General features: G+C 44.4%; 1 protein-coding gene across 4 annotated transcripts in view; it reads right to left on the bottom strand.

Annotated features, from left to right (window-relative positions):
* Positions 1 to 27,693, bottom strand: part of galntl6 (polypeptide N-acetylgalactosaminyltransferase like 6) — a 1,033,047-nt gene that overhangs the window by 67,307 nt on the left and 938,047 nt on the right. For all 4 annotated transcript variants that reach the window (XM_067982486.1, XM_067982485.1, XM_067982488.1 and 1 more), the window contains one exon: positions 9,619 to 9,840. In XM_067982486.1, the coding sequence (XP_067838587.1) occupies positions 9,619 to 9,840 (222 nt within the window). The remainder of the gene's footprint in view (positions 1 to 9,618; positions 9,841 to 27,693) is intronic.

The raw sequence follows: 27,693 nt of genomic DNA, 5'->3' as shown, positions 1-27,693 counted from the left end.
TGGGGCGGGGAGCTGGATTGCTCTTGCATAGAGCTGGCACGGACTCTATGGGCCAAATGGTCTCTTTCCTTGCTGTAACCTTTCTATGATTCTATGATTCTCTATCCTATTCAGGCTCTAATTATTCAAGTGGTATATGGCCTCCTTATTCTTCCTACCAAAATGCTTATCTACACTTATCTACATTGAAATTAATTTGCCAATTACATGCCCATTCTGTAAGTTTATTAATGTCCTCTTGCATTTTGACTCATTCCTCCTTTGTATTAACTATAAAACCCAATTTGGTATCATCTGCAAATTTTGAAATTGTACTTCCGATTTCCAAATCGAAATCATTAATGTAAATTGTGAAGAACAGAGGAACCAGCACTGATCCCTGTGGAACACCACTATCCTCTTTCATAACAACTCACTGAGTTGTACTGAGATTTCCACATGTACTGAGGAGATAAAAGAAAAAAGAAAATACTTGCATTTATATAGCGCGTTTCATGACCTCAGGACGTCCCAAAGCACTTTACAGCCGATGAAGTACTTTTGAAGTGTAGTCACTGTTGTACTGTAGTACTGCACCAAAGTGTCAGCCTAGATTATGTGCTCAAGACCAGGAATGGCCTTCTGATCTTTTGACTCAGAGGCAAGAATGTTACCAACTGAGCCAAGAACGTAAGAACATAAGAAATAGGAGCAGGAGTAGGCCATTCAGCCCCTCGAGCCTGCTCCGCCATTCAATCAGATCATGGCTGATCTTCGACCTCAACTCCACTTTCCCGCCCTATCCCCATATCCCTTGATTCCCTTAGTGTCCATCGATCTCAGTCTTGAATATACTCAACAGCCAAGCTGATACTTAGAGCCTACAAGTATATTGGTGGTCTTGCCTTCAATCATCTAGGTCACACACATTGGAATGCTCTGCATCTCCCCACCTCCCTCTCCTCCTTTAAGACCCACCTTAAACTCCTCTTGGACCAAGCCTTTGGTCACCCCTCCTAACAGCTTCTTCTTAGGCTCAGCATTCATTTTTGTCTGATTACGCCCCTGTGATGTGCCTTGGGACATTTTTCTATGTTAAAGGCGCTACTATAAAAGCAAGTCATTGTTTCCTGTATCTTAGCGTCAATGCTCCTGCGAGGCTGATTTTTTTTTTACACGATATTTGCAATATATTCTGAATGGACTTAACAATGCCTTTCTTCTTTACAGATTCTGGCTGACCTGCTGTGATTTAAAAGCATTTACTGCTTTTATTGCAGATACTTCTTACATAATATTCTTTCATAATAATTTTATGCACTTCAGTCAATATATCTGTATTAAACTTTTATCGGAGGCACTTCAGTTTCCCTTTTGCTGGACTCTAATGTTTCTCGCTGAGGCATGTGTGTAGCATCGAAAGATAATGGGCCACAATTTGTCGTCAAAATAACAGCGAGGCTGATGGTGCTCGCTGTTATTTATGCACAAATGCTACAATAACTTCAGGGGAGGAGCAGATGCGCGGTTAAATGCGGAAATCCAAAAGTTGCTGTCCGAGATGTGTTGCTCCGCCGGTAGCTTCGCGAAAACGGCATTTCGCTGTCTCCATCACCATTGAAATGCATTGAACGGCGTGAAGTTCCTGTATTTGTGCGGTAGATACGGACTAAACTCGTCGCAGAAAATTAAGTCTTGTCCATTTCAGTCTAAGTACCCTTCTAATGACGTGATCGTAGTTAATTACTGCCGGTCAACCTCTCTGGCACTGAAAATTAATTATTACAAGTGTGGAGTTTCATTCCTTCAGGTTTTAATTGTTGTTGATTTAAAAAATGGAAAATTTTAAATTTAATTTTTAAAAACTTTTTTGTCTCTTTTTTCTCTCTCTCTCTATCAAATCTTTCTTTCCCTTTCTTTCTGTACCTGATTTGACATTGAATTCACCCACTCTAATTTACACTTCTTTCTCAGTCCTCGCGCTGTAATTTCATAATCCTTCAGTCTGAGTGGTTAAGGAGATACACAGTTGCTTGCCCTGTTCACTCAGGTTCCAGAGGCCCTGTTTCCCTTTCTGCGACATTATCAGCTCGCACTTTAAGCAACTTGCCACTCAAAAAATTAAAAAACCTGAACGTGTAAGGGTAAGTCTAACTAATGGCAGAGGCGGTTAGATGCCCTGCCACCGCAAATTATTACCCAATAAATACGACGAATACGATACTGATTAACTTGATTGAATTTTTTGAGGAGGTAACAAGGAGGGTCGATGAGGGTAGCGCGTTTGATGCAGTCTACATGGATTTTAGCAAGGCTTTTGACGAGATCCCACATGGCAGACTGGTCAGAAAAGTAAAAGCCCATGGGATCCAAGGGAAAGTTGCAAGTTGGATCCAAAATTGTCTCAGTGGCAGAAAGCAAAGGGTAATAGTCGATGGGTGATTTTGTGGCCGGAAGGCTGTTTCCAGTGGGGTTCCACAGGGTTCAGTACCAGGTACCTTGCTTTTTGTGGTATATATTAATGAATTAGACCTAAATGTAAGGGGCGTGATTAACAAGTTTGCAGATGATACAGGTTGATAGGAGGAAAGCTGTAGATTGCAGGAAGATATCAATGGACTGGTGAGGTGGGCCAAAAAGTGGCAAAAGGAATTCAATCCGGAGAAGTGTGAGGAAATACATTTGAGGACGGCAAACAAGGAAAGGGAATACACAATAAATGGAGGATACTGAGAGATGTAGAAGAACAGTGGGACCTTGGAGTGCATGTCCACAGATCCCTGAAGGTAGCAGGACAGGTAGATAAGGTGGTTAAAATGGCATATGGGATACTTTCCTTTATTAGCCGAGGCATAGCATATATGCTTCATCAATGACCCTCCCTCCATCATAAGGTCAGAGGTGGGGTTGTTCGCTGATGATTGCACAGTGTTCTGTTCCATTCACAACCCCTCAGATAGTGAAGCAACAAGACCTGGACAACATCCAGGCTTGGGCTGATAAGTGGCAAGTAACATTTGCACCAGACAAGTGCCAGGCAATGACGATCTCCAACAAGAGAGAGTCTAACCACCTCCCCTTGACATTCAACTGCATTGCCATCGCCGAATCCCCCACCATCAACATCCTGGGGTCACCACTGACCAGAAACTTAACTGGACCAGCCATATAAATACTGTGGCTACAAGAGCAGGTCAGAGGCTGGGTATTCTGTGGCGAGTGATTCACCTCCTGACTCCCCAAAGCTTTTCCACCATCTACAAGGCACAAGTCAGGAATGTGATGGAATTCTCTCCACTTGCCTGGATGAGTGCAGCTCCAACAACACTCAAGAAGCTCAACACCATCCAGAACAAAGCAGCTCGCTTGATTGGCACTCCATCTACCACCTTAAATATTCATTCCCTCCACCATCGGCGCACCGTGGCTGCAGTGTGTACCATCTACAGGATGCTCTGCAGCAACTCGCCAAGGCTTCTTCGACAGCACCTCCTAAACCCATGACCTCTATCACCTAGAAGGGCAAGGGCAGCAGGCACATGGGAACAACACCACCTGCACGTTCCCCTCCATGTCACACACCATCCTGACATGGAAATATATTGCCGTTCCTTCATCGTCGCTGGGTCAAAATCTTGGAACTCCCTACCTAACAGTACCATGGGAGAACCTTCACCACAGGGACTGCAGCAGTTCAAGAATGCAGCTCACCACCACCTTCTCAAGGGCAATTAGGGATGGGCAATAAATGCTGGCCTTGCCAGCGACGCCCACATCCCATGAACGAATTAAAAAAATAAGAGCAGGGAGGTTATGCTAGAACTGTATAAAATACTAGTTAGGCCACAGCTTGAGTACAGTGTGCAGTTCTGGTCCCCACATTACAGGAAGGATGTAATTGTACTAGAGAGGGTACAGAGGAGGTTTACGAGGATGTTGCCAGGACTGGAGAATTTTAGCTATGAGGAAAGACTGTATAGGCTGGGGTTGTTTTCAATGGACCAGAGGAGGCTGAGCGGTGATTTAATTGAGGTGTATAAAATTATGAAGGGCCTAGGTAGAGTGGATAGGAAGGACCTATTTCCCTTAGCAGAAGCGTCAGTGACCAGGAGGCATAGATTTAAAGAAATTGGTAGAAGGATTAGAGGGGAGTTGAGGAGAAATTTTTTCAGCCAGAGGGTGGTGGGGGTCTAGAACTTACTGCCTGAAAGGGTGGTAGAGGCAGAAACCCTCAACTCATTTAAAAAATACTTAGATGTGCATTTGAAATGCCGTAACCTACAGGGCAACGGACCAAGTGCTGGAAAGTGGGATTAAGCTGGATAGCTCTTTTTTGGCCGGCACTAACAAGATGGGTCGAATGGCCTCCTTCTGTGCCATAACTTTCTTTGATTTTATGAAGCTTTTAATGGAATCTCCCTCTGCATTTGTACATCTTAGCTGCAGTATCACTAAACGTCTGCTGATCGCGACCTTGAGAATGGTTACCTCTCATTGCTCTGTGGTGCCACCCGCAGCAACTCGGTAGTACCACAACATTTTGTGCAGTTCACGTTAAAACATTAACTCTCTGACTGTTGGCAGATTCAAGGAAGTGACTGTCTCCCTGGGTAGGCTGGTTTCTTACTTTTTCAGCTGATTCACTGCGACACTCAAAGTAATGCTATTATTACAGTAAGAAAGATATTCAGATACTTGGAGTTGAAATTGACTTTATTCACCCTCCCTTTTCCCCATTCTGTCTTTCCCATTTTCTCTGTAACATTAACATGCTTTCCTTGCCTTGTTTTCTACTTCCTTTTACCTTTCGCCACTCACCTTTGAAACTGTCGAAACTAACAAAAAAAATGTTTTTTTCTTGTTGGCACAAGAGTGGTTTTAAAGGTTAGTTTTGCAGCAGTGAAAAATCCAAAGTCTTTCTATTGATCTGGTTATGTCACAGGAGGTCTGTCTGCCATTTTTATAATCGTGATGCCACACAACTAGCACTTTTCTACCATGATGCATCCCAACATGACTTCGTACATTGAGCCATTTGCTTGTAAATAAATAAAGTTTGCTAAATATTTTTCACAAAGATAGTACATGTTTATGAGTACACCCTCATCCATGCCTTTGTTACCTCTAGACTGGACTATTCCAATGCTCTCCTGGCCCACCTCCCATCTTCCACTCTCCATAAACTTGAGCCCATCCAAAACTCTGCTGCCCGTATCCTAACTCGCACCAAGTCCCGTTCACCCATCACCCCTGTACTCGCTGACCTACACTGGCTCCTGGTCAAGGAACGCCTCGATTTTAAAGTTCTCATTCTTGTTTTCAAATCTCCCCATGGCCTCGCCCCTCCCTATTTCTGAAACCTCCTCCAGCCCTACAACCCTCCGAGATCTCTGCGCTCCTCCAATTCTTGCCTCTTGTGCATCCCCGATTTTAATCGCTCCACCATTGACGGCCGTGCCTTCAGCTGCCTAGGCCCTAAGCTCTGGAATCCCCTCCCTAAACCTCTCCACCTCTCTACCTCACTCTCCTCCTTTAAGGCGCTCCTTAAAACCTACCAATTTGACCAAGTTTTTGGGCACCTGTCCTAATGCCACCTTATGTGGCTCGGTGTCAAATTTTGTTTGAGAACACTCCAGTGAAGTGCCTTGGGACACTTTACAGAGCAGGATCCAACATGCTACATTTTTGTAAATTGGTTAAATGTCTGAACATAGGAACAGGAGTAGGCCATTCAGCCCCTCAAACCTGTTCTGGCATTCAATTAGATCATGGCTAATTTGTATCTTAACTCCATTTACCCGCTATGGTTCCATATCCCTTAATACCCTTACCTAACAAAAATCCATCAACCTCAGTTTTGAAATTTTCAATTGGCCCCAGCCTCAACAGCTTTTTGGGGGAGAGAGTTCCAGATTTCCACTGCCCTTTGTGTGAAGAAGTGCTTGCTGGCATCACCCTTAGAGTGGCTTAGCTCCAATTTTAAGCTTATGCCCCCTTGTTCTGGACTGCCCCACCAGAGGAAAGAGTTTCTCTCTATCTACCCTATCAACTCCTTTGCATCCATGGTGTCAGCCTTGGCTCAGTGGTAGTACTCTCGCCTTTGAGTCAGAAGGTGGAGTTCGGGACGGTGGGTTTAAGCCTGACCATCCCGAATTCCACTGCTCCCATGCTGTCCCACACTGGGTCCTGCTCTTCCACCATTCCTGAACTCACCAATCCGCACTGGGTCCGCACCCCCAACATACTGCATTTAAGGGGAACGGATAGGGTGGATAGAGAGAAACTATTTCCGCTGGTTAGGGATTCTAGGAGTAGGGGGCACAGTCTAAAAATTAGAGCCAGACCTTTCAGGAGTGAGATTAGAAAACATTTCTACACACAAAGGGTGGTAGAAGTTTGGAACTCTCTTCCGCAAACGGCAATTGATACTAGCTCAATTGCTAAATTTAAATCTGAGATAGGTAGCTTTTTGGCGACCAAAGGTATTAAGGGATATGGGCCAAAGGCGGGTATATGGAGTTAGATCACAGATCAGCCATGATCTTATCAAATGGCGGAGCAGGCACGAGGGGCTGAATGGCCTACGCCTGTTCCTCTGTTCCTATGTTCCTAAAATCCTTGTCTTAGTTCACAATTCCCTCCTAGGCCTCGCCCCAACCTATCGCTGTAACCTCCCCCAGGCCTACATCTCAACCTGTGCCTTACGACCTTAAAGCTGTGGCCAATTATGTATCACATCCTCCTTTGCAGGATAAGGGGTCGACCACTTAAGACTGAGGTGAGGAGGAATTCCTTCACTCAGAGGGTTGTGAATCTTTGGAATTATTTACCCGAGAGGGCTGTGGATGCTGAGTCATTGAGTATATTCAAGGCCGAGATCGATAGGTTTTTGGACTCTATGGGAATCAAGGGATATGGAGATCGGGCGGGAAAGTGGAGTTGAAGTCAAAGATCAGCCATGATTTTATTAAATGACAGAGCAGGCTTGAGGGGCCGTATGACCTACTCCTGCTCCTATTTCTTATGTTCATATGTTCTGCTCTGTCATTTGTGGCAGAGTCTGCATCCATGTTGACCCTACCATCTGGGATGACTCCTTAAACTCCCTTGCTCGCTCTCTCCTCACCTTTAATAGCCTCCTCAAAACCTATCTCAGTCATTCTCCCTTAACTCTCCAGCCACTGCTGGATGTAAATTTCTCCTCTGTGAAACCCTTTGGGATGCTACAATGTTAAAGGCGCTACATAAATGCAACTAGTTATTGCTGAGTAGATAACCTTGGCCGACACCTAAATCTGATACTGCGGCTAAGGGTTTTATTTCAACCAATTGGAACTGTTGTAAACTCAAAGCAAGCAGTGAATACTACAAAAAGTGAGCATACAAAAATATTTAAAAAAAAATTAATACCATATTGGCAGACGTTTAGGGGGATCAGACTAAAGTGCAAAAAAGGCGACCTTCTGTCACTCTATGGTGTTTAAAAGTCATTGTTTTAATTCGAAATAAACGATCACCAAAGCAACCTGGTGCAGCCAGCTGTCAGATTAATGGAACAAATCCATTCATTCCACATGGACTCACATAGTGCAGGCCATGGATCAGTCTGCTGCACATTCTCCCACCCAGACGGTGACTTTCAAGCTTCAATGGTCACAGATTCCTGGAGCTTCCCTCAGGTCTGAGGAGCAACAGCAGCCGTTTACGGACTGATACCAAGAAAGCAGCGTTACCTCTGACTGAGGGAGTGACAAAAAACAAAGAAGATGCACTCACTGGAAGAACAAAAGTTATACTCAGCAGTGATTGACGACCCAGCCAGGCCAAGGAACATAGGAACAGGAGTAGGCCATTCAGCCCCTCGAACCTGTTCCGCCATTCAATTAGATCATGGCTGATCTGTATCTTAACTCCATTTACCCTCCTTGGTTCTGTAACCCTTAATACCCTTTCCTAACAAAAATCTATCAATCTCAGTTTTGAAATTTTCAATTGACCCCCAGCCTCAACAGCTTTTTTGGGGCGGAGTTCCAGATTTCCACTACCCTTTGTGTGAAGAAGTGCTTCCTGACATCACCCCTGATCGGCCTAGCTCTAGTTTTAAGGTTATGCCGCCTTGTTCTGGACTCCCCCACCAGAGGAAATAGTTTCTCTCTATCTACCCTATCAAATCCTTTAATCATCTTAAACACCTCAATTAGATCACCCCTTAATCTTTTATACTCAAGGGAATACAAGCCTGGTCTATGCAACATATCCTCATAATTTAACCCTTTTAGCCCCATTATAATTCTGGTGAATCTGCACTTCACCCCCTCCAAGGCTAATATATCCTTCCTGAACACAGTACTCCAGATGTGGTCTAACCAGAGCTTTAATTCCTTGCTGTTTGTGGGACTGTGCTGTGTGCAAATTGGCTGCTGTGTTTCCCTGCATTACAACGTTGACCACACTTAAAAAAATGATTTAATTGTGTGAGTAGAACTTTGGGCTAAATAAAATTTATGAGATTCTCAATTATGGGATCATTCCCTGGATCCCGTCGATGAGGGTGGATAATGGACGTTCGACTACAGTGCAGAAAAACTGCATGCAACATGAAGTGATGCCATTTGACACTGTCGACCAAATTTAAACATGTTGCAAGGTATTCAAAATAAAACACAAGTTTACTGACATTGAGAGTTCAAATAAGGACAGGCAAGGGTAAATTACACCATTTACTGATCTCAGCGCAGAGCTTCACACGACGGGAGCGTGGATCGGGAATTCATTAAATTGTTCACACTGGTGCCCACTATTGAGTCCTTGCCAAGCGCTCCCACTGCATGAAGATTGCACCGAGTACTAGTAATACTTACTCCGGAGTGTCCATTAGAAAACAACCCAAATTCCTGATATGAACTATCGGCTGGCAAAGTCTGGTGCCGGGAGTGTAAATTCATAAAATCCACCCTACACTCTTCCCTCAGATGAGCAAGTTTTATACTGAACAGCTCACCATCAAGTATAAAAAAGAAAGAACTTGTATTTATTTAGTGCCTTTCACAACCTCCCAAAGCGCTTTACAGCCAATTAAGTACTTCTGAAGTATAGTCAGTGTTCTAATGTAGGAAATGCAGGGGCCAATTTGCACACAGCAAGGTCCCACACATAGGATTGAGATAACAACCGAATAATCTGTTTTAGTGATTTTGGTTGAGGGTTAAACATTGGCCAGGACACCAGGGAGAACTCCCCTGCTTTTCTTTAAAAGTGCCAAGGGATCTTTTATGTCCACCTGAGAGTGCAGACAGGGCCTCTGTTTAACATCTCATCTAAGAGTGCAGCACTCCCTCAGTACTGCACTGGAGTGTCAGCCTCGTATTTGTACTCAAGTCTCTGGAGTGGGACTTGAACCTACAATCTTCTGACTTAGAGGCGAGAGTGCTACCCACTGAACCAAGGTTGTTAAAGCCTTTCTAAAGCAAAGCTGCCGTACAGGTTATCCAGCAGTGTGTGCTGAAGGGACAGCATAATGTGACGTGACCGCAATGTGTGGTCAAAGATGTCTCCAGACGAGCCCCATCTGTGCGTCGGGCTGGTCCGCTGAACTGCTGCCGTGTGCCGCACCCGCCAGTCCCTTCTCCTCTTACTCACTTCTCCCCAGGCAGCTGGTGAGGGCTCCACGGGAGGGTAGTATTTCGGCAGGTCCCAGGCCACTTCTGTCATGAACCACTTGAAGTCCTTGCACTTGAGGTGCTTCCGCAACACTTTCTGGGCCGTGAGGTCGCCCGTGGAGAGGTGCCGGTACTCGGGCCTCCGTTGGTAGATGTACTCTGCATACTCGTCCATCCAGGTCTCTGCCACTCTCTTCAAGTTCTGTGGACAGCGTTAAAAATCCAGTTACCATCCCGGCGCTATCATGTAAGAATAAACTGCTTTATCTGTATTTAAGAGGTAAAACTCCCCATCGGCTATATCATGGAATCGTACATCACGGAAGGAGGCTCCCCATCGGCCGCCTCTTTGAAAGAGCTATCCAATTAGTCTCACTCTCCTCCTCTTTCTCCATAGCGCTGCAAATTTTTCCGTTTCAAGCATTTATCCAATTTCCTTGTGAAAGTTACTATTGAATCTGCTTTCACCACACTTTCTGGCAGTGCATTCCAAATCGTAACAACTCGCTGCGTAAAAAAAATTCTCCTCATCCCTCTCTCTGGTTCATCTCCCAGCTGGCTGATCTTAAATCTGTGTCCTCTGGTTACCGACCCTCCTTCCAGTGGAAACAGTTTCTCCCTATCTACTCTATCAAAACCCCTCACACCTCTATTAAACCTCTAGAGTAGGATTTAATGAACAGGAAAAAAAAAAGTTAAGTAACATTCTCCTGCAACAACAAATGATTTATAATAAATTTACTGGAAAGGTTTTAGTGGAATGCTTTCGAGATAATCTCAGTTTCCTTTTTATTTTGAGGATGCGCACTCATCAGAAAGAGCATCCAGTGATGGCTATAAGCTCACCCAGAACAGGGCCAGCATGGTTCCCGAGTAAGGCTCTCCAGAAAGGCCCTGCTTCAACTCCCTTGCAAGATCAACAACAACCTGCATTTATATAGTGCCTTTAACGTAGTATTTGAAATTGAGTTCAATTTAAGTAAATAAATCTGGAATAAAGAACTGGTATCAGTAATACCGACCGTGAAGCTGTCGGATTCTTGTAAAAATCCAACTGGTTCACTAGAGTCCTTTTAGGGAAGGAAACCTGCCATCTTTACCCGGTCTGGCATATATGTAAATCCAGTCACACACCAAAGTGGTTGACTCTTAACTGCCCTCTGAAACAGCCTAGCAAGTCATTCAGTTGTATCAAACCGCCACTTTTACAGTGGCAACTATGGATGGGCAATAAATGCTGGAAATGCCCATATCTTGAGAATAAATTTTTAAAGCATTTAAAATGGTGTTCCCATGTGTCATGGAGTGGTCCTATTTTGACTAGGCTGGGGACAAACATACCTGTCCCCACAGGAAGACATAAGAACATAAGAAATAGGAGCAGGAGTAGGCCATATGGCCCCTCGAGCCTGCTCCGCCATTCAATAAGATCATGGCTGATCTTCGACCTCAACTCCACTTTCACGCCCAATCCCCATATCCCTTGATTCCCCTAGAGTCCAAAAATCTATCTATCTCAGCCTTGAATATATTCAATGACTCAGCATCCACAGTCCTCTGGGGTAGAGCATTCCAAAGATTCGCAACCCTCTGTGTGAAGAAATTCCTCCTCATCTCAGTCTTGAATGGCCGACCCCATATTCTTTGAGTATGCCTCCTAGTTCTAGACTCTCCAGCCAGGTGAAACAACCTCTCAGCATCTACCCTGTCAAGCCCCCTAATAATGAGATCACCTCTCATTCTTCTAAACTCCAGAGAGTTTAGGCCCAGTCTACTCAACCTCTTCTCATGGGACAACTCTCTCATCCCAGGAATTAATCTAGTGAACTTTTGTTGCACCGCCTCTAAGGCAAGTATATCCTTCCTTAGATAAGGAGACCAAAACTGTACATAGTACAGGCAATTTAATTACTCTGCCTCCCTCCTTAAAGGGTTGAGGGGATACCACTAAAATTACTTGGGGAAGGAGGGGCCTACTCAAGATGACATTTAAGATAAACCGACAAGAACAGCAATTTGCATTTATATAGCGCCTTTAACGTAGTAAAACGTCCCAAGGTGCTTCACAGGAGTGTTATCAGATAAGATTCAACTCCGAGCCATATAAAGAGATATTAGGACTGGTGACCAAAAGCTTGGTCAAAGAGGTAGGTTTTAAGGAACGTCTTACAGGAGGAGAACGAGGCAGAGACGTTTAGGGGGAGAATATAAGAAACTGCCCAATTTTCATTTCCACTGATTTCAACGGAAAGGAAAATCGGGCGGATTCTATAACGGGCGGCCGATCCTCAACCCCAGCTTTACGCCCGGGCGGCGAGTTGATGACCTCTGTTTTCACTTCAGATTTCAAGCACTCATGGTTTTCCCTTCCATCAATACTTTAGGTAAAAGCATTTAAACAGACAACGATAAACGGCCAGATGTCACGGTGATGTTCCTGAGCGTTGCCCACTTGCTACATACCCTTACTTCCTCTCTAAGCGCCCCGTGAAATGTTAGACGATGTACGGCCACAACATTGGGGCACTTCAGAAACCTCTCTGCAGCCACCCTGGGTGGGAGTGACAGTCAACCCAATCCAATCAGAGGGGTAGCAATGCACCTCGGATGGTATCGCCTGTTGTACTCCCCACCCGATATTCGGTCCCGTTGAAGTCAGGGAGTATAACGGGAGGCTGATGCGGCGCCGCCTGTTTTTGCGCTGCCGCCAACACGAATTTCTACCCCAACGTCTCCGGGTAACCTTGAGTACCTTGGAATCAATGGCGTGCGATATTAAACACGGTGGCGCGTATGTGTGAAGTTCCTCCGCTGATTTAACGCAGGTCTGAGCTAGTTTAATCGCAGCACAGTTTCGAGGCAGAAATCTTTATCGAACAACTGCAGGTTGGTCACACGATAGCATTATACTTTAATCCGTCAAGTACCGTGCTCGCAGGACTTGCGGATGCCTTGACAGCCTCACGCGGAGAGATGCTGCACCAGTAACTTGTTTCCTTATTGATTACCAGTTACCACACAATGTGCAAATTGCCTCTGTACCTCAAAAGTCTTCACACCCACCAGCTCCTGTCTATATATACATATATATATGTATATTTTTTGTCGACTGTGGCAATTAAATTGTTACTCCCACATAATTAAAGGAACTCAAAGTCCATTATTGGTACTGAATAATTTACACCCAATTACGATCCTTTAAAATTTTAATGTAAGGCAGCTGCAGTGCCAGCCCTCAGACTCGTTACGTGCTTCAATAAGATGCTCTGCCTTGTTCTCGCTCTCTCTCTCTCTCGCACGCTAGAAGCCTGCGCTACACTATGGCTACAGGCTTCAGACTTGTATCAGTGGAGTGGGATGGACAGCTGGTAGATCCACGAGCGTAAAATGAACCTGGCATTGAGCACGGTGACAAAGGGTGCCTTCAGAGAATTCCATTCCTCGACATCTAATCTTTAGTGTCCGGAGAGTGCAGGCGAGAGCGGCTGCTTCCTTCTGACACATTAAACTCACTGAAAAATAAGCCAAGAAAGTTTACACGATGTGTTCCTCCTCCTTTATCAGCTGATAAAGGTAAAAAGAGAACTTATTATACTTGAAAACAGCTTGACATACAACAGTGTCCATGCAGATCGCTGCCAACTCATAAACTCCATCTTGCAGGCTGACTGATTTGTCCAATCTGGACAGCTGCCTAATTGCGACATTGATACTACAGTCACTGGTCCTAAGAGAACACCTTTAAATTTTCAATCATTGAAAGCAGATAGGGTTAGATGAAACAGGGCGGGAGGAGGCTTGTGTGGAGCATAAACCCCGGCATGGACCCGTTGGGCTGAATGGCCTGTTTCGGTGCTGTACATTCTATGTAATTCTATGTAAATTTTCAATCATTTTCCATGGGGCTACCTAAGCATTTTAAAAAAGCACCGACCAGCCTGGAGTTATACTGCACTCAATGTGTAACTATGAGCTAAATTTTCCTTGGTGGTGGGGCCATTTCTGGAAGTGCGTCAGGACTGCAATTCTGCCCACCGGTGTGACCCCACCATGACCTCGTCTTATTTTCTTGGGTCAACCTTGTTTCATTAATAAGGGCGGGTTCCCAGGGTTATTTACGGCCCCTACTGGCAGCTTGGCTCAGGCCAGAGGGGAGGGGGGAAACCAGTGCTGCTGCAGCTTAGAGCAGCTTACGGTAGCTACTTTGTGTCGTCAGCAAATTGGAGCGGTACAATGTCTGGGGCTGATGGGTCTCCAGGACATAAAGCCTCCAAATTTTCAAAATCTTCCATTGACGTTTTACTAGCCGAATTCTGCCAGAGGAAGAGGCACCAGTGGGAAACAGATAATCGGAGGGCATGGTGCAGGCCCAGTGAAAGCAGATGGCCTTGGCACCAACTCCTGCATACCCACTCAGTACCAGACGAGGTTCAATGACTTCACCAGGATAGCCAAAGTCAGAACAGGCAGTCGCACCTTGCACCCATGCAATGTGAGAAGCATGTTTCTCGTTTCCACCTACCTTCTCTTCCCTGTGTTGAACACTCTACTACTTGCCTAAAATGTTCAAAGGGGACCTTGAAACTCTTCATCCACCCTCCCTTCGACTACATAAGTGTTCCTTTACCGACAGCTTAACACATAAGGGAAGCAGTGAAAGACTCACAAAGTATTAGCTCGTTCCCGCGAAACTGAAGGAAAAGCCGGGCAGTGATTTTTTAAAAAGAGGCTCTGAATCTGCAGCCTGAAACAAGTTATATCGCGAGACACAAGATACCAGACAGAGCAACATTCGCTACATTACAACAATGACTACAATTCAAAAGTAGCTCATAGGCTGTGAAGCACTTTGGGACGTACTCGCACCAAGTCTCGTTCATCCATCTGTGCTCGCTGACCTACATTGGCTCCCGGGACCACCAACGCCCTGATTTTAAAATTCTCATCCTCATAATCAAATCCCTCCATGGCCTTGCACCTCCCTATCTCCGTAACCTCCTCCAGCCCTTCAACCTTCCGAGAACGTTGCATTCCTCTGACTCTGGCCACTTGAGCATCCCCACTTCCTTCGCCCCACCATTGGCGGCCGTGCCTTCGGCCTTCAAGGCCGTAAGCTCTGGGATTCTCTCCCTAAACCTCTTCGCCTCTCTACCTCTCTCTCCTCCTTTAAGATGCTCCTTAAAACTTACCTAGAATTGTTACGGCACAGAAGGAGGCCATTCGGCCCGTCGAGCCCGGGGCGGCTCACTGCAAAACCAATCCGGCTAGTCCCACTCCCCCAACCTTTTCCCATAGCCATGAAAATTTTTTCCCTTCAAGTACTTATCCAATTCCCTTTTGAAAGCCATGATTGAATTTGCCTCCACCACCCCCTCAGGGAGTGCATTCCAGATCATAACCACTCGCTGCGTAAAAATGTTTTTCATCATGTCACCTTTGGTTCTTTTGCCAATCGCCTTAAATCTGTGCCCTCTGGTTCTCAACCCTGCCACCAATGGGAAGAGTTTCTCTATCTACTCTGTCGAGACCCCTCATGATTTTGAATACCTCGATCAAATCTCCTCACAACTGTCTCTGTTCCAAGGAGAACAACCCCAGCTTCTCCAGTCTATCCCCATAACTAAAGTCCTTCATCCCTGGAATCATTCTAGTAAATCTTTTCTGCACCCTCTCTAAGGCCTTCACATCCTTCCAAAAGTGTGGTGTCCAGAATTGGACACAATACTCCAGTTGTGGCCGAACTAGTGTTTTATAAAAGTTTATCATAACTTCCTTGCTTTTGTACTTTATGCCTCTATCTATAAAGCCCAGGATCCCGTATGCTTTTTTAGCCACTTTCTCAACCTGCCCTGCCACCTTCAATGATTTGTGCACATATATCCTCAGGTTTCTCTGTTCCTGTACACCTTTTAGAATTGTGCCCTTTAGTTAATATTACGTCTCCACATTCTTCCTACCAGAATGTATCACTTCGCATTTCTCTGCGTTAAATTTCATCTGCCACGTGTCTGCCAATTCCACCAGCCTGTCTATATCCTCTTGAAGTCTATCACTATCCTCCTCATTGTTCACTACACTTCCAAGTTTTGTGTCATCTGCAAATTTTGAAATTGTGCCCTGTACACCCAAGTCCAAGTCATTAATATATATCAAGAAAAGTACTGGTCCTAGTACCAACCCCTGGGGAACACCACTGTACACCTCTCTCTAGTTGAATAACAAGCGTTCACTACTATTCTCTGTTTCCTGTCTCTTAGCTAATTTCATATCCATGCTGCCACTGCCCCTTTTATTCCATGGGCTTCAACTTTGATGACAAACCTATTATGTGGCACTTTATCAAACGCCTTTTGGAAGTCCATAAACACCACATCAACTGCATTGCCCTCATTGATCCTCTCTGTTACCTCATCAAAAAACTCAATCAAGTTAGTTAAACATGATTTGCCTTTAACAAATCCATGCTGGCTTTCCTTAATTAATCCACACTTGTACAAATGACTGTTAATTTTGTCTCAGATTATTGTTTCTAAAAGCTTCCCCACCACCGAGGTTAAACTGACTGATCTGTAGTTGCCGGGTTTATCCTTACACCCTTTTTTGAGCAAGGGTGTAACATTTGCAATTCTCCAGTCCTCTGGCACCACCCCTCCGTATCTAAGGATGTTTGGAAGATTATGGCCAGCACCTCCGCAACTTCCACCCTTACTTCCCTCAGCAACCTTGGATGCATCCCATCCGGACCTGGTGACTTATCTACTTTAAGTACAGCCAGCTTTTCTAGTACCATCTCTTTATAAATTTTTAGCCCATCCAGTATCTCAACTACCTCCCCTTTTACTGTGACTTTGGCAGCATCTTCTTCCTTGGTAAAGACAGATTCAAAGTACTCATTTAGTACCTTGGCCATGCCCTCTGCCTCTGTGTGTAGGTCTTCTTTTTGGTCCCTAATCGGCCCCACCCCTCCTCTTACTACCTGTTTACTATTTACATGCCTGTAGAAGACTTTCGGATTCTATTTTAGTTGCCAATCTATTCTCATACTCTCTCTTTGCCCCTCTTATTTTCTTTTTCACTGCCGCCTCCCCCTCCTTTCTTTCCTTCCCTATCTTTCCTGAACACCTTGTATCCAGGAATCGTTTGATCTAGCATGTGGTCATCTGTCCGACTGTCTCCTTCTTTGGCTCGGTGTCAAATTTAGTCTGATTACTCTCCTGTGAAGCGCCTTGGGATGTTTTACTGCGTTAAAGGCGCGCTATACATGCAAGTCGTCGCTGTTGTCCTGACGTCATCAAGTGTGCTATATAAACGTAAGTTCAACCTTTTGTTTCTCTTTTATCATAAACAACATAAAAAAATTTAGAAGCACAAAACTGTGCTTATCCACAGAATAAGTAAATCATTCTTGGTAGCAGAACCTTTTAAGTATTTATGCGTACATCGCACTAGGCAGCCTGGTTGAACTCTATTTCCCGTGGAGACTCCCGCTGATTAAGAAGCACGTTTAGTTGACGTGCCCCCAATTAACATGCTTCCTGAAAAGCCACGGTTGCCATCTTCATCTGACAGGTTTGACAGCCAACGGAGGAGACAGCGAGGTTAGCTCCCATCTGGGGAGATCTTATTTAGACCAGATTTTCGGCTTCTGCCTTCATGCATTCGCAAATGTCCCAAAAGGGCTGTGTAGCATCACCTAGGTCACAGATTCCCGACTGATGCACGAGTTGCCCAGGCTTTTCTCTTCATTATTAATTTCATACACAAGTGGTCATTGTGACTGAGCTTGGATAACTGCATTAGATTTGATGGATGTGTCGAAACTACTCTTATTCCTGCGCTAATACCTAATCACACTTTTGTTTGGCAGTATATTAATATTACACCCCTAACATCACACGCTAACATCACACCCTAACATCACACCCCTTAAAAGACATGTTTGATATTTATTATGAAAAAATTAATAAAATGTGGGACCGTTGTGTTATTCATAACAAAGATTAAAATTAAAATACTTTGTCAATAGTGTTTGCCCATTTTACTGACTTACACCAAACAACAAGTCACTGCTCTTTGAAATGATCATTGTAGGTTTTGAGATGTTTGAGAGATACAATAAGAGTCTTTCTCTTCTTTATTCCTTCCATCTTTCTCAAAAGGCTGAGCAACATATCTCTTTAGACTTGAAAAGATAATTCAACAAGTCCTAGAGTTTACACGTTTTTGTCAAAGTCCAAATGGAGGACTTATCCTGCCACTATAGAATAGTTAGTGAGTGGGTTCCTCAGCACAGATTCCACTGCTAACAGTTGCACGACACAAATCACAGTTGTCATGTTAATGAAAACCCTATTAACTGAACTCCTTTCAAAATGATGAATATTTGGCTAAGGACATGATTGAAGGTGGCGGGGATTAGTATAGACACAGTCGATTGAACACCAGTCATGTTACGGACCATGAAAAATGTCATCTGTGTAGTACAGGCGTTCAGGGCTGAGTAATGTGAATTGTAATGTTAGACCGATGTCCTGGAGTTTACACTCAATTACATTTTGGGGTCAAGGAGAAATTGCACAGAGCTGTATTCGCTTAAAGAAAGAACTAAAGAGACTTGCATTTATATAGTGCCTTACACAACTTCAGAACATCCCAAAGCACTTTTCAGCTAATGAAGTAATTCTTTTTCTAAGTGTAATCACTGTTGTGAAAAAAAGCAACTGCAACTTGCCCTGAATCACAGAATCATAGAATGGTTACGGCATGGAAGGAGGCCATTCAGCCCGTCGAGTCCATGCCAGCTCTCTGCAAGAGCAATCCAGCTAGTCCCACTCCCTCGCCCTTTCCAGTAGCCCGGCAAATTCTTTCCCTTCAAGTACTTATCCAATTCCCTTTTGAAGGCCATGATTGAATCTGCCTCCACCACCCCCTCGGGCAGTGCATTCCAGATCACAACCACTCGCTGTGTAAAAAAGTTTTTCCTCATGTCACCTTTGTTTCTTTTGCCAATCATCTTAAATCTAAGCTCTTTGGTTCTTGACCCTTCCGCCAATGAAAACAGTTTCTCTCTATCTACTCTGTCTAGACACTTCATGATTTTGAATACCTCTATCAAATCTCCCCTCAACCTTCTTTGCTCTAAGGAGAACAACCCCAGCTTCTCCAGTCTATCCATGTAATTGAAGTTCTTCATCCTTGGAATCATTCTAGTAAACCTCTTCTGCACCCTCTCTAAGGCCCTCACATCTTTCCTAAAGTGCAGTGCCCAGAACTGGACACAATACTCCAGTTGTGGCCGATCCAATATTTTATAAAAGTTCATCATAACATCCTTGCTTCTGTACTCTATGCCTCTATTTATAAAACCCAGGATCCCATATGCTTTTTTAACCGCTTTCTCAACCTGCCCTGCCACCTTCAACGATTTGTGCACATATATCCCCAGGTCTCTCTGTTCCTGAATCCTCTGTTTTAGAATTGTACCTTTTAGTTTATATTGCCGCTCCTTGTTCTTTCTACCAAAATGTATCACTTCGCACTTTTCTGCATTAAATTTCATCTGCCACATGTCTACCCATTCCACCAGCCTGTCTATGTCCTCTTGAAGTCTATCAGTATCCTCCTCACTGTTCACTACACTTCCAAGTTTTGTGTCTTCTGCAAATTTTGAAAGTGTGCCCTGTACACCCGAGTCCAAGTCATTAATATATATCAAGAAAAGCAGTGGTCCTAGTACCGACCCCGGGGGAATATCACCGTACACCTCCCTCCATCTGAAAAACAACCGTTCACCACTACTCTCTGTTTCCTGTCTGTTAGCCAATTTTGTATCCATGCTGCCACTGCCCCTTTTATTCCATGGGCTTCAACTTTGATGACAAGCATATTATGCGGCACTTTTGAAAGTCCATATACACCACATCAACTGCATTGCCCTCATCGATCCTCTCTGTTACCTCATCGAAACTCAATCAAGTTAGTTAAATACGATTTGCCTTCAACAAATCCGTGCTGGCTTTCCTTAATTAATCCTCACTTGTCCAAGTGACTTAATTTTGCCCCAGATTATCGTTTCTAAAAGTTTCCCCACCACGGAGGTTAAACTGACTGGCCTGTAGTTGCCGGGTATATCCTTGCACCCGTTTTTGAACAAGGGTGTAACATTTGCAATTCTCCAGTCCTCTGGCACCATCCCCGTATCTAAGGAAGATTGGAAGATTATGGCCAGTACCTCCGCAATTTCCACCCTTGCTTCCCTCAGCAACCTAGGATGCATCCCACCCGGACCGGGTGACTTATCTACTTTAAGTACAGCCAGCCTTTCTAATATCTCCTCTATATCAATTTTTAGCCCATCCAGTATCTCAACTACCTCCTCTTTTACTGTGACTTTAGCAGCATCTGAAGGAAAATAAACTTTCACAGGAGACAATAGCTCATGCACGCATCAGAAAGTTCTTTCAAAGAAATGTTGGGGGCAATTTCGTTAACCTTACTCCCGTGGCGGAAATTGTGCTGGTGGGCAATTAAATTGCCTGGGCCACTTACCCGGCCTGGAGCTGACCTGCTGTGATTTTCACCTGCTTTTCTGAGCAGGCGGGAAGAACGGCCACCCAAAGCCGACGGGGTCCTTTTTAACATCTGCATATTGGGTCCCAATGATGTCATCGGGACCCGACTGCAATTTTTATGTGAGCAGGAAGCGGCAGTGCGTTTCCCGCCTGGACTATCCAGCGAGTGAGACGATCCGGGGCCTGAAGAGGCCCCAAAGAGTTACATTTGAAAATTACGTTTTACTTTCCTTGTGGGGCCAGGAGGAGCAAGAGTGCCCCTCTAGGCCTAACACAAGGAAAGCTCAGGCCTCCCCTGCCACCATCCCACCCTCCCTGATCGCGGGACGGCCCGGCAGTAGATCCCACCACTTACCATGTTTGGGTGGGCGGGCCTCCTGGCCAAGCAAATGCCCGCTGCTTCCCACCGACCTCCCACCAGATATAGCTGGGAAGTCGACCAGTGGCGTTTAAATGAGGTCCGCGAGTTAAAAAACCTCGGGCTTTGCTGCAGCGAGTGAGTTTCGAATTGACACCAAAACTCATTTGCCCAAAACTGGCCCTCAATTAAAATCAGGGCCGATATTTTAGCAGCATTTGGGGGCAAACACGTTACTACATGGAGTGGTTGAGGCGAATAGCATAGATGCATTTAAGGGGAAGCTAGGTAAACAAATGAGGGAGAAAGGAACAGAAAGTTATGCTGATAGGATGAGATGAACTAGGGAGGGAGGAGGCTTGTGTGGAGCACCGGCATGGACCTGTTGGGCCGAATGGCCTGTTTCTGTGCTGTAAATTCGTTGTAATTCTATGTAAGGTGTGAGGTGTGGGGGAGCGAGGGTTACACAGTGCTGACACAACCTTCACTGTTAAAAGTTAAATGTCAGAACTAGAAAATCAGTTTTAACAAGTCGACATCTCTATCTTCTGGGAGAAAAAGTTGTTTTAATACGGCCAGGGCGGGGGTGGTGGGGGTGGGGTTGCGGGGTGAACCTTGGCGTTACAAAACCGTAACGATCTCTGCAATCACATGGATTGATTATCACTATTGCTAACCTCCACTCAACCTCAAGAGCTTGTCAGTTGTAGAGAAGGTTCGGCTGAGGAAGAGGGTGGGTGAAGACAAGAAATCAACGGTACTGGTATAGCTGGGGGGGGGGCCACTTCGACAATAATCATTTCTCAATAATCCCTCAAACCACCATGAAGTTTGAGCTGGATAGACCAAAGATTTTCAAAACATGGCGGGGTAGTGCTCGCAGACGTCTCAGATATGGGCTTGTGCTGTTTGGTCCCCACAAGGTGAATCCTGTAGGAGGACAGATTGCATAGTCTAGGCTTGCATTCCTTCTAGTATAAAAGATTAAAGGGTGATCTAATTGAGATGTTTAAGATGATTAAAGGGTTTGATAGAGTATTGTAAACAATTTTACAACACCAAGTTATAGTCCAGCAATTTTATTTTAAATTCACAAGCTTTCGGAGGCTTCCTCCTTCGTCAGGTGAACGATGTGAAAATGAAATCCTCGAAATGAAATCACATTTATAATTCACAGAACAATGCTTGGTGAGTACAGACAGTTTTTTCAACTGCCCGTTGCCAAGGCAATCAGTGTGCAGACAGACAGGTGTTACCTGCCAGGTCTCACAGAATATACAAATCACCAAAAAAAAACAACAAACAAAAAAAAACAGAGATAGAGAGGTAGAAACATAGAAAAGACAGCAACTGACCCGTTATATTAAAAACAGATAACATTTGTTCGCTGGTGGGGTAACGTGTAGCGTGACATGATAGAGTAGGTAGAGAGAAATGATTTCCTCTGGTGGGGCAGTCCAGAAAAATGGGGTATAACCTTAAAATTAGAGCTAGGCCATTCAGGGGTGATTTCAGGAAGCACTTCTTCACACAAAGGGTAGTGGAAATCTGGAACTCTCTCCCCCCAAAAAGCTATTGAGGCTGGGGGTCAACTGAAAATTGCAGAACTGAGATTGATAGATTTTTGTTAGGATGGGTATTAAGTGATTTGGAACCAATGCGGGTAAAATGGAGTTGAGGTACAGATCAGCCATGATCTAATTGAATGGTGGAACAGGCTCGAGGGGCTGAATGGCCTACTCCTGTTCCTATGTTGTGCTGTTTCGTCCCCACCTGGTGAATCCTGATATAACTTGGCCTATTGGGAGAGATGGAATATCAGAGGTTCGGTGACTCCTGGGACATGCTTGGATATATCTCAGTGGTTGGTTCACAGAGCATGATTGTTTAGAGAGTTTCGAGCAGCTCCCCTGCCTCTCCTCTCTGGGGAAAAAACAGTGTATGAGGGAGAAGGAGGGCAAGGGGTGAATGGAACTTCAATTTTGCCGAAAGCCCTTTTGTGTGAACAAATTGTACTGGGGCGCTCACACCTCTAGGATACCGGGCAGATTTGATGTTAATCTAGGACTGCCTTCTCCACTGAGGGTGATTTAACATTTCTGAACACTTTAATAAAAGTACATTGCGCGCTCTGGAAGGATCAAGTTCAGGCCTGTGAACGGCTGAGAATTAAAAGGTGATGTTGAGTAAAGAAAAACCCAAATCAAAATGAGGTTTTTTTTCGTTTGATTGATGGGGGATGGGAAACAGAAGGAAGACAAGCAAGCCACAACTCAAATGTCAGAACTCCAGAATGACCTATTACCACATCAAACTGTCAATCATTGACAGACCTAGCAGGGACTGCAGGAAGAAGAAATCACACCGCTGATTTGCCCACTCTAGAAACTTGAGCACCTAATACAGGCTGACAGTCCTAGTGAGGGAGTGTAGTACTGTCTTCTGGATGAGATGTTAACTGAGGCCCTGTCTGCTCTCTCAGGTGGATGTGAAAGATCTGACAGCCCTTGAGAGTTCTCTAAGGTGTCATGGCCAAACTTATCCCTCAACCAGCATCACTAAAAAAACAGATTGTCTGGTTATTTGCATTGCTGTTTTTGGGAGCTTGCTATGTGCAAATTGACTGCTGCATTTCCTACATTACGACAGCAACTGCCCTTGAAAAATACTTCACTGTAAAGTGTTTGGGACATTTTGAGGCCGTGAGAGGCGTTATATAAATTATTTCTTTTACGCAGCTTAAAGTGCTCACACCAAAACATCGCCCATCAGAAAATGTATCCTCTAATTTCTGGAATCACAAGGTAGATTATAGCTGAGGAAGGCCATTTGCCCATTCGTGGTTCAACCATATAGATCAAGCCCGTAATCCTCACTTTACTCTATCCAACTGTTTCCGAAATGATCCCAAGGATTTTGCCTCCATTTCCCTAGCCTATCCCACCCTGAAGTTCATTCCAAATGTTCATTACTCTTTTTGTGATGAAGGGCTTCTTCCAAGCCTAAACCAACTGCAGCGGAAGAAAGGTATGACGTGACAGAGGTAGATTTTCTGATCGGCAAAGTTCATGTACTTTAAGGATAAATAGGGATTTCGTAGAAGTGCGTGAAACAACAAACTATACCGAAAAACGAAATCGGGAACATTATTTCAAGTTGAACTGTGACAGGAGGATAAGGGGATACTGGATGAAACTGCAAATATCGGATTGATGTATTGAAGCTCTTCTTCTGTGTAAAAATAGCTCGCACAGGAATGTGCTATGATATAAAGAGAACTCTACTAATTGGAAAGTCTACCTTGAGGAAAGAAACAAATGAATGTCTGCAGCAAAGTGAGCTGTCAGTATCTCTACCCAGCATAGGAACATGATAGTCCATTCAGTCCCTCGAGACTTTTCCGCCATTCAATTAGATATGGTTGATCTAACTCCATCTACCCGCCTTGATTTACATATCCCTTAACCTAACAAAAATCCATCTATCTCAGTTTTGAAATTTTCAATTGACCCCTAGCCTCAATAGCTTTCTGGGGGAGTTTCAGATTTGCTTGAAGAAATGCTTCCTGGCATCACCCCTGAACGACCTAGCTCTAATTTTAAGGCTATGCCCCCTTGTTCTGGACTCTCCCACCCGAGGAAATAATTTCTCTCCATCTACCCTATCTTCTATACTTGAGGGAATACAGGCCTAGTCTATACAACCTGTCCTCATAATTTAACCCTTTTAGTCCCAGTATCATTCAGGTGAATCTGCGCTGCACCCCCTCCAAGGCCAATATATCCTTCCTGAGGTATGGTGCCCAGAACTGAACCCAGTACTCTAAATGGGGTCTAACCAGAGCTTTATATAGCTGTAACTATAACTATTATTAAAAATGTATCTAAGCAGATTGGCAGGACATTGTTTTAATACCTCATCTCAAGGGCGGTATCTCCTAGAACCATAGAAGCTCCCAGTGCAGAAGGAGGTCATTTGACCTATGATCCCGGCTCTTTGCCAGAGAAATCCGAAACTATTCCCACTGCCCTGCTCTCTCCCCAGCGCCCTGTACCTTCCTCTGCTTCAAATATTTATCCAATTTTCTCTTAAAACATGCAACGGTCTCTGCGTCAGGTATTCTCTCTGGAAAAGCATTCCGTGCTCTAACAACTCTCTGTGTGAAGACATTTCTTCGAATGCCCCTCTACAGTCACTTAGTGACCATTTTAAATTGATGACCCCCCCCCCCCCCCCCCCGCCCCTCCCACCTCACCACAGACTCCCCAACCAGAGGAGATAGTCGTTCCCTGTTCACTCTATCAAAACTCTTCATAGTTTTAAAAGCATCTATTAAATCGCCTCCTCTGCTCCCTTGGAAATGGCACCGGTTACAATGCATCACTCCCCAGTAGAGAACTGGAGTGTCAGTCAGGATTATGTGCTTAAATTCTGGTATGGGACTGAAACCCATAATCTTCTATACCAGCGCCAGAGTACTACCAACTGAGCCAACCTGCCAGTCTGGATTTTCAAAGGTTTTACTTAATTTATCCTCTTACATTTTTAGTTGTTTGAACATAGGAATAGGAGGAGGCCATTCAGCCCTTCAAGCCTGTTCTGCCATTCAATTAGATCATGGCAGATCTGTATCTTTACTCAAATTATCTGCATTTGGTTTACACATCGTTTAATACCCTTATCCAACAAAAATCTATCAATCTCAGTTTTGACATTTTCAATCGACCTCCAGCCTCAACAACTTTTTTGGGGGAGAGAGTTCCAGATTTCCACTACTATTTGTGTGAAGAAGTGCTTCCAGAATTTACCCCTGAACAGCCTAGCTCTAATTTTAAGGTTATTTCCCCTTGTTCTAGACTCCCCCACCAGAGGAAATAGTTTTTCTCTACCTACCCTATTAAACCTTTTAATTATCTTAAACACCTCAATTAGATCATCCCTTAATTTTCTATACTCAAGGGAATACAAGCCTAGTCTATGCAACCTGCTCTCATAATTTAACCCTTTTAGACCTGGAATCATCCTGGTGAATCTCCGCTGCACCCCTTCCAAGGCTGATATATCCTTCCTGAGGTGCGGTAGCCAGAACTGAACACAGTGCTCCAGATGTGGTCTCACCAGAACTTTATACAACTGAAGACAAATGACAATACCGATGTTTTCAAATCAAGCTATTGTGGTCAGTATGAACAATGGTAAAATATGCTTTAAAACCCCAGCGATAATCAGAATGGAGCAACATGCTGGATCTCTGCACCACTGAATGGCTCCCAGTTCAGCAATGCCTCGATATTAAAATTCTCATCCTTGTTTTCAAATCAGGGAATCAAGGGATATGGGGATAGGGCGGGAAAGTGGAGTTGAGGTAGAAGATCAGCCATGATCTTATTAAATGGCGGAACAGGCTCGAGGCCTTATCCCTCCATGGCCTCGCCCCTCCCTATCTCTGTAATCTCCTCCAGCCCTACAACCCTCCGAGATCTCTGAGCTCCTCCAATTCTGGCCTCTTGCACATCCCCAATTTTAATCGGTCCACCATTGGCGGCCATGCCTTCAGCTGCTTAGGCCCTAAGCTCTGGAATCCCCTTCCTAAACTCTCCGCCTCTCTACCTCTCCCTCCTCCTTTAAGACGCTTCTTAAAACCTACCTGTTTGACCAAGCTTTCAGTCACGTGTCCTAATGTATCTTTATAAGAACTTGAGAACATAAGAAATAGGAGCAGGAGTAGTCCAAATGGCCCCTCGAGCCTCCTCCGCCATTCAATCAGATCATGGCTGATCTTTTACCTCAATTCCACTTTCCTGCCCGATCCCCATATCCCTTGATTCCTTTAGTGTCCAAAAAACTTTGACACTAAGACTTTTGAAACTTGTTCTATGTGGCTTGGGTCAAATTTTGTTTGCTAACACTCCCGTAAAGTGCCTTGGGATGTTTTACTACATTAAAGGCGCTATATAAATGCAAGTTGTTGCTGTTGTTGGTGTTGCTTGCTGTGCGCCACACTGCTGGTGTACCAGTCTCACTGGTGTCGCTTTTCTTCAGAGTGTGGGGAGGTAAAGTCGGAGGGCAATCGGGTCGTTTTTCATGCCCCTCCTAACGGCGAGCTCAAAACTGGCACAGAGGCCTGGGAGAAAGTCACCCATCTGCCTGCCTTCGTGGCGCGTGAACTGGAAGGAGCTGACAGCAGAGCTGCAGAGGGATGCTGAGAAAATAGCCCGTGAAATGGAACAGCAGGTACTCTCATCACAAAGGCAGAAATGGATACTGAAGGATTTTAGACTTCTGAAACGTGCTTTAAAGAAGACTAAAACATTGGACTTGAGACCCTCGATTTCTTGGTAAAAGAACTGTCAGCTTGACCAAAAATCAGGGTGCATGATGGTCTTTACTTATTGTCCAGAATGCTCGGAGAGAGAAATGGAGCCTTCGTAAGATTATACCTGAAGTAACCTGATAAGAAGAAACACTGCTGACAGTTGCAGAGATAAGAAAGCAAGGCCTGCAAACAAAGAGATTCTTTGTTGTTTAAAACACCCCATGAACGGTATGATAATTAAACAGTAGATTTTGAAAAGTAAACCGTATAAAATGGCCCATTCTACAAGGGTTTTCAGGAGAACCACAGGTGATGTCAGGACAAGGTGGCGTAGGAGAGGGACCTTCATCTTTTCCCAAGACAAAGAACTTGATCAATTCTTTGTCTTGAATTGTACTCGCTAGAATACAGGTTGCATGAGAAGCTACTACTTTCTTTCTGGTAATAACTGTCATCTTTGTATGCCAGACTAAATTCTTTAAAGTTAGAAAATAACTACAGTATCTCGCTTGATTTCTTAGCCTTTTGTATTCTGAAGAGAGAAAAGTAATCTTACAATACTCATTGAGATCTGTCAACTAACCACCCGAACCCTCGCTGCAACCTCCTGTCTTATCTTCACTTTCACACCAAACCTATTGTTAAACATAATCAATGGCAACAGAATGGGCACAATGTCAAAGGGAAGGGAATTATTAAGGTGGATTGCATCAATATGTAATTTAGTCATCTTGTGCTGCTGCTGTGGTAGCGTAAACCTGTTTAATATTTTATTCTTTCCTTAATAATTCAAACTACATTGGATCAATG

Source organism: Heptranchias perlo, chromosome 4 (assembly GCF_035084215.1).
Source record: "Heptranchias perlo isolate sHepPer1 chromosome 4, sHepPer1.hap1, whole genome shotgun sequence".
Classification (NCBI taxonomy): domain Eukaryota; kingdom Metazoa; phylum Chordata; class Chondrichthyes; order Hexanchiformes; family Hexanchidae; genus Heptranchias; species Heptranchias perlo.
The sequence above is the reverse complement of the archived record's forward strand: the minus strand, read 5'-3'. Positions and strand labels throughout refer to the sequence as shown.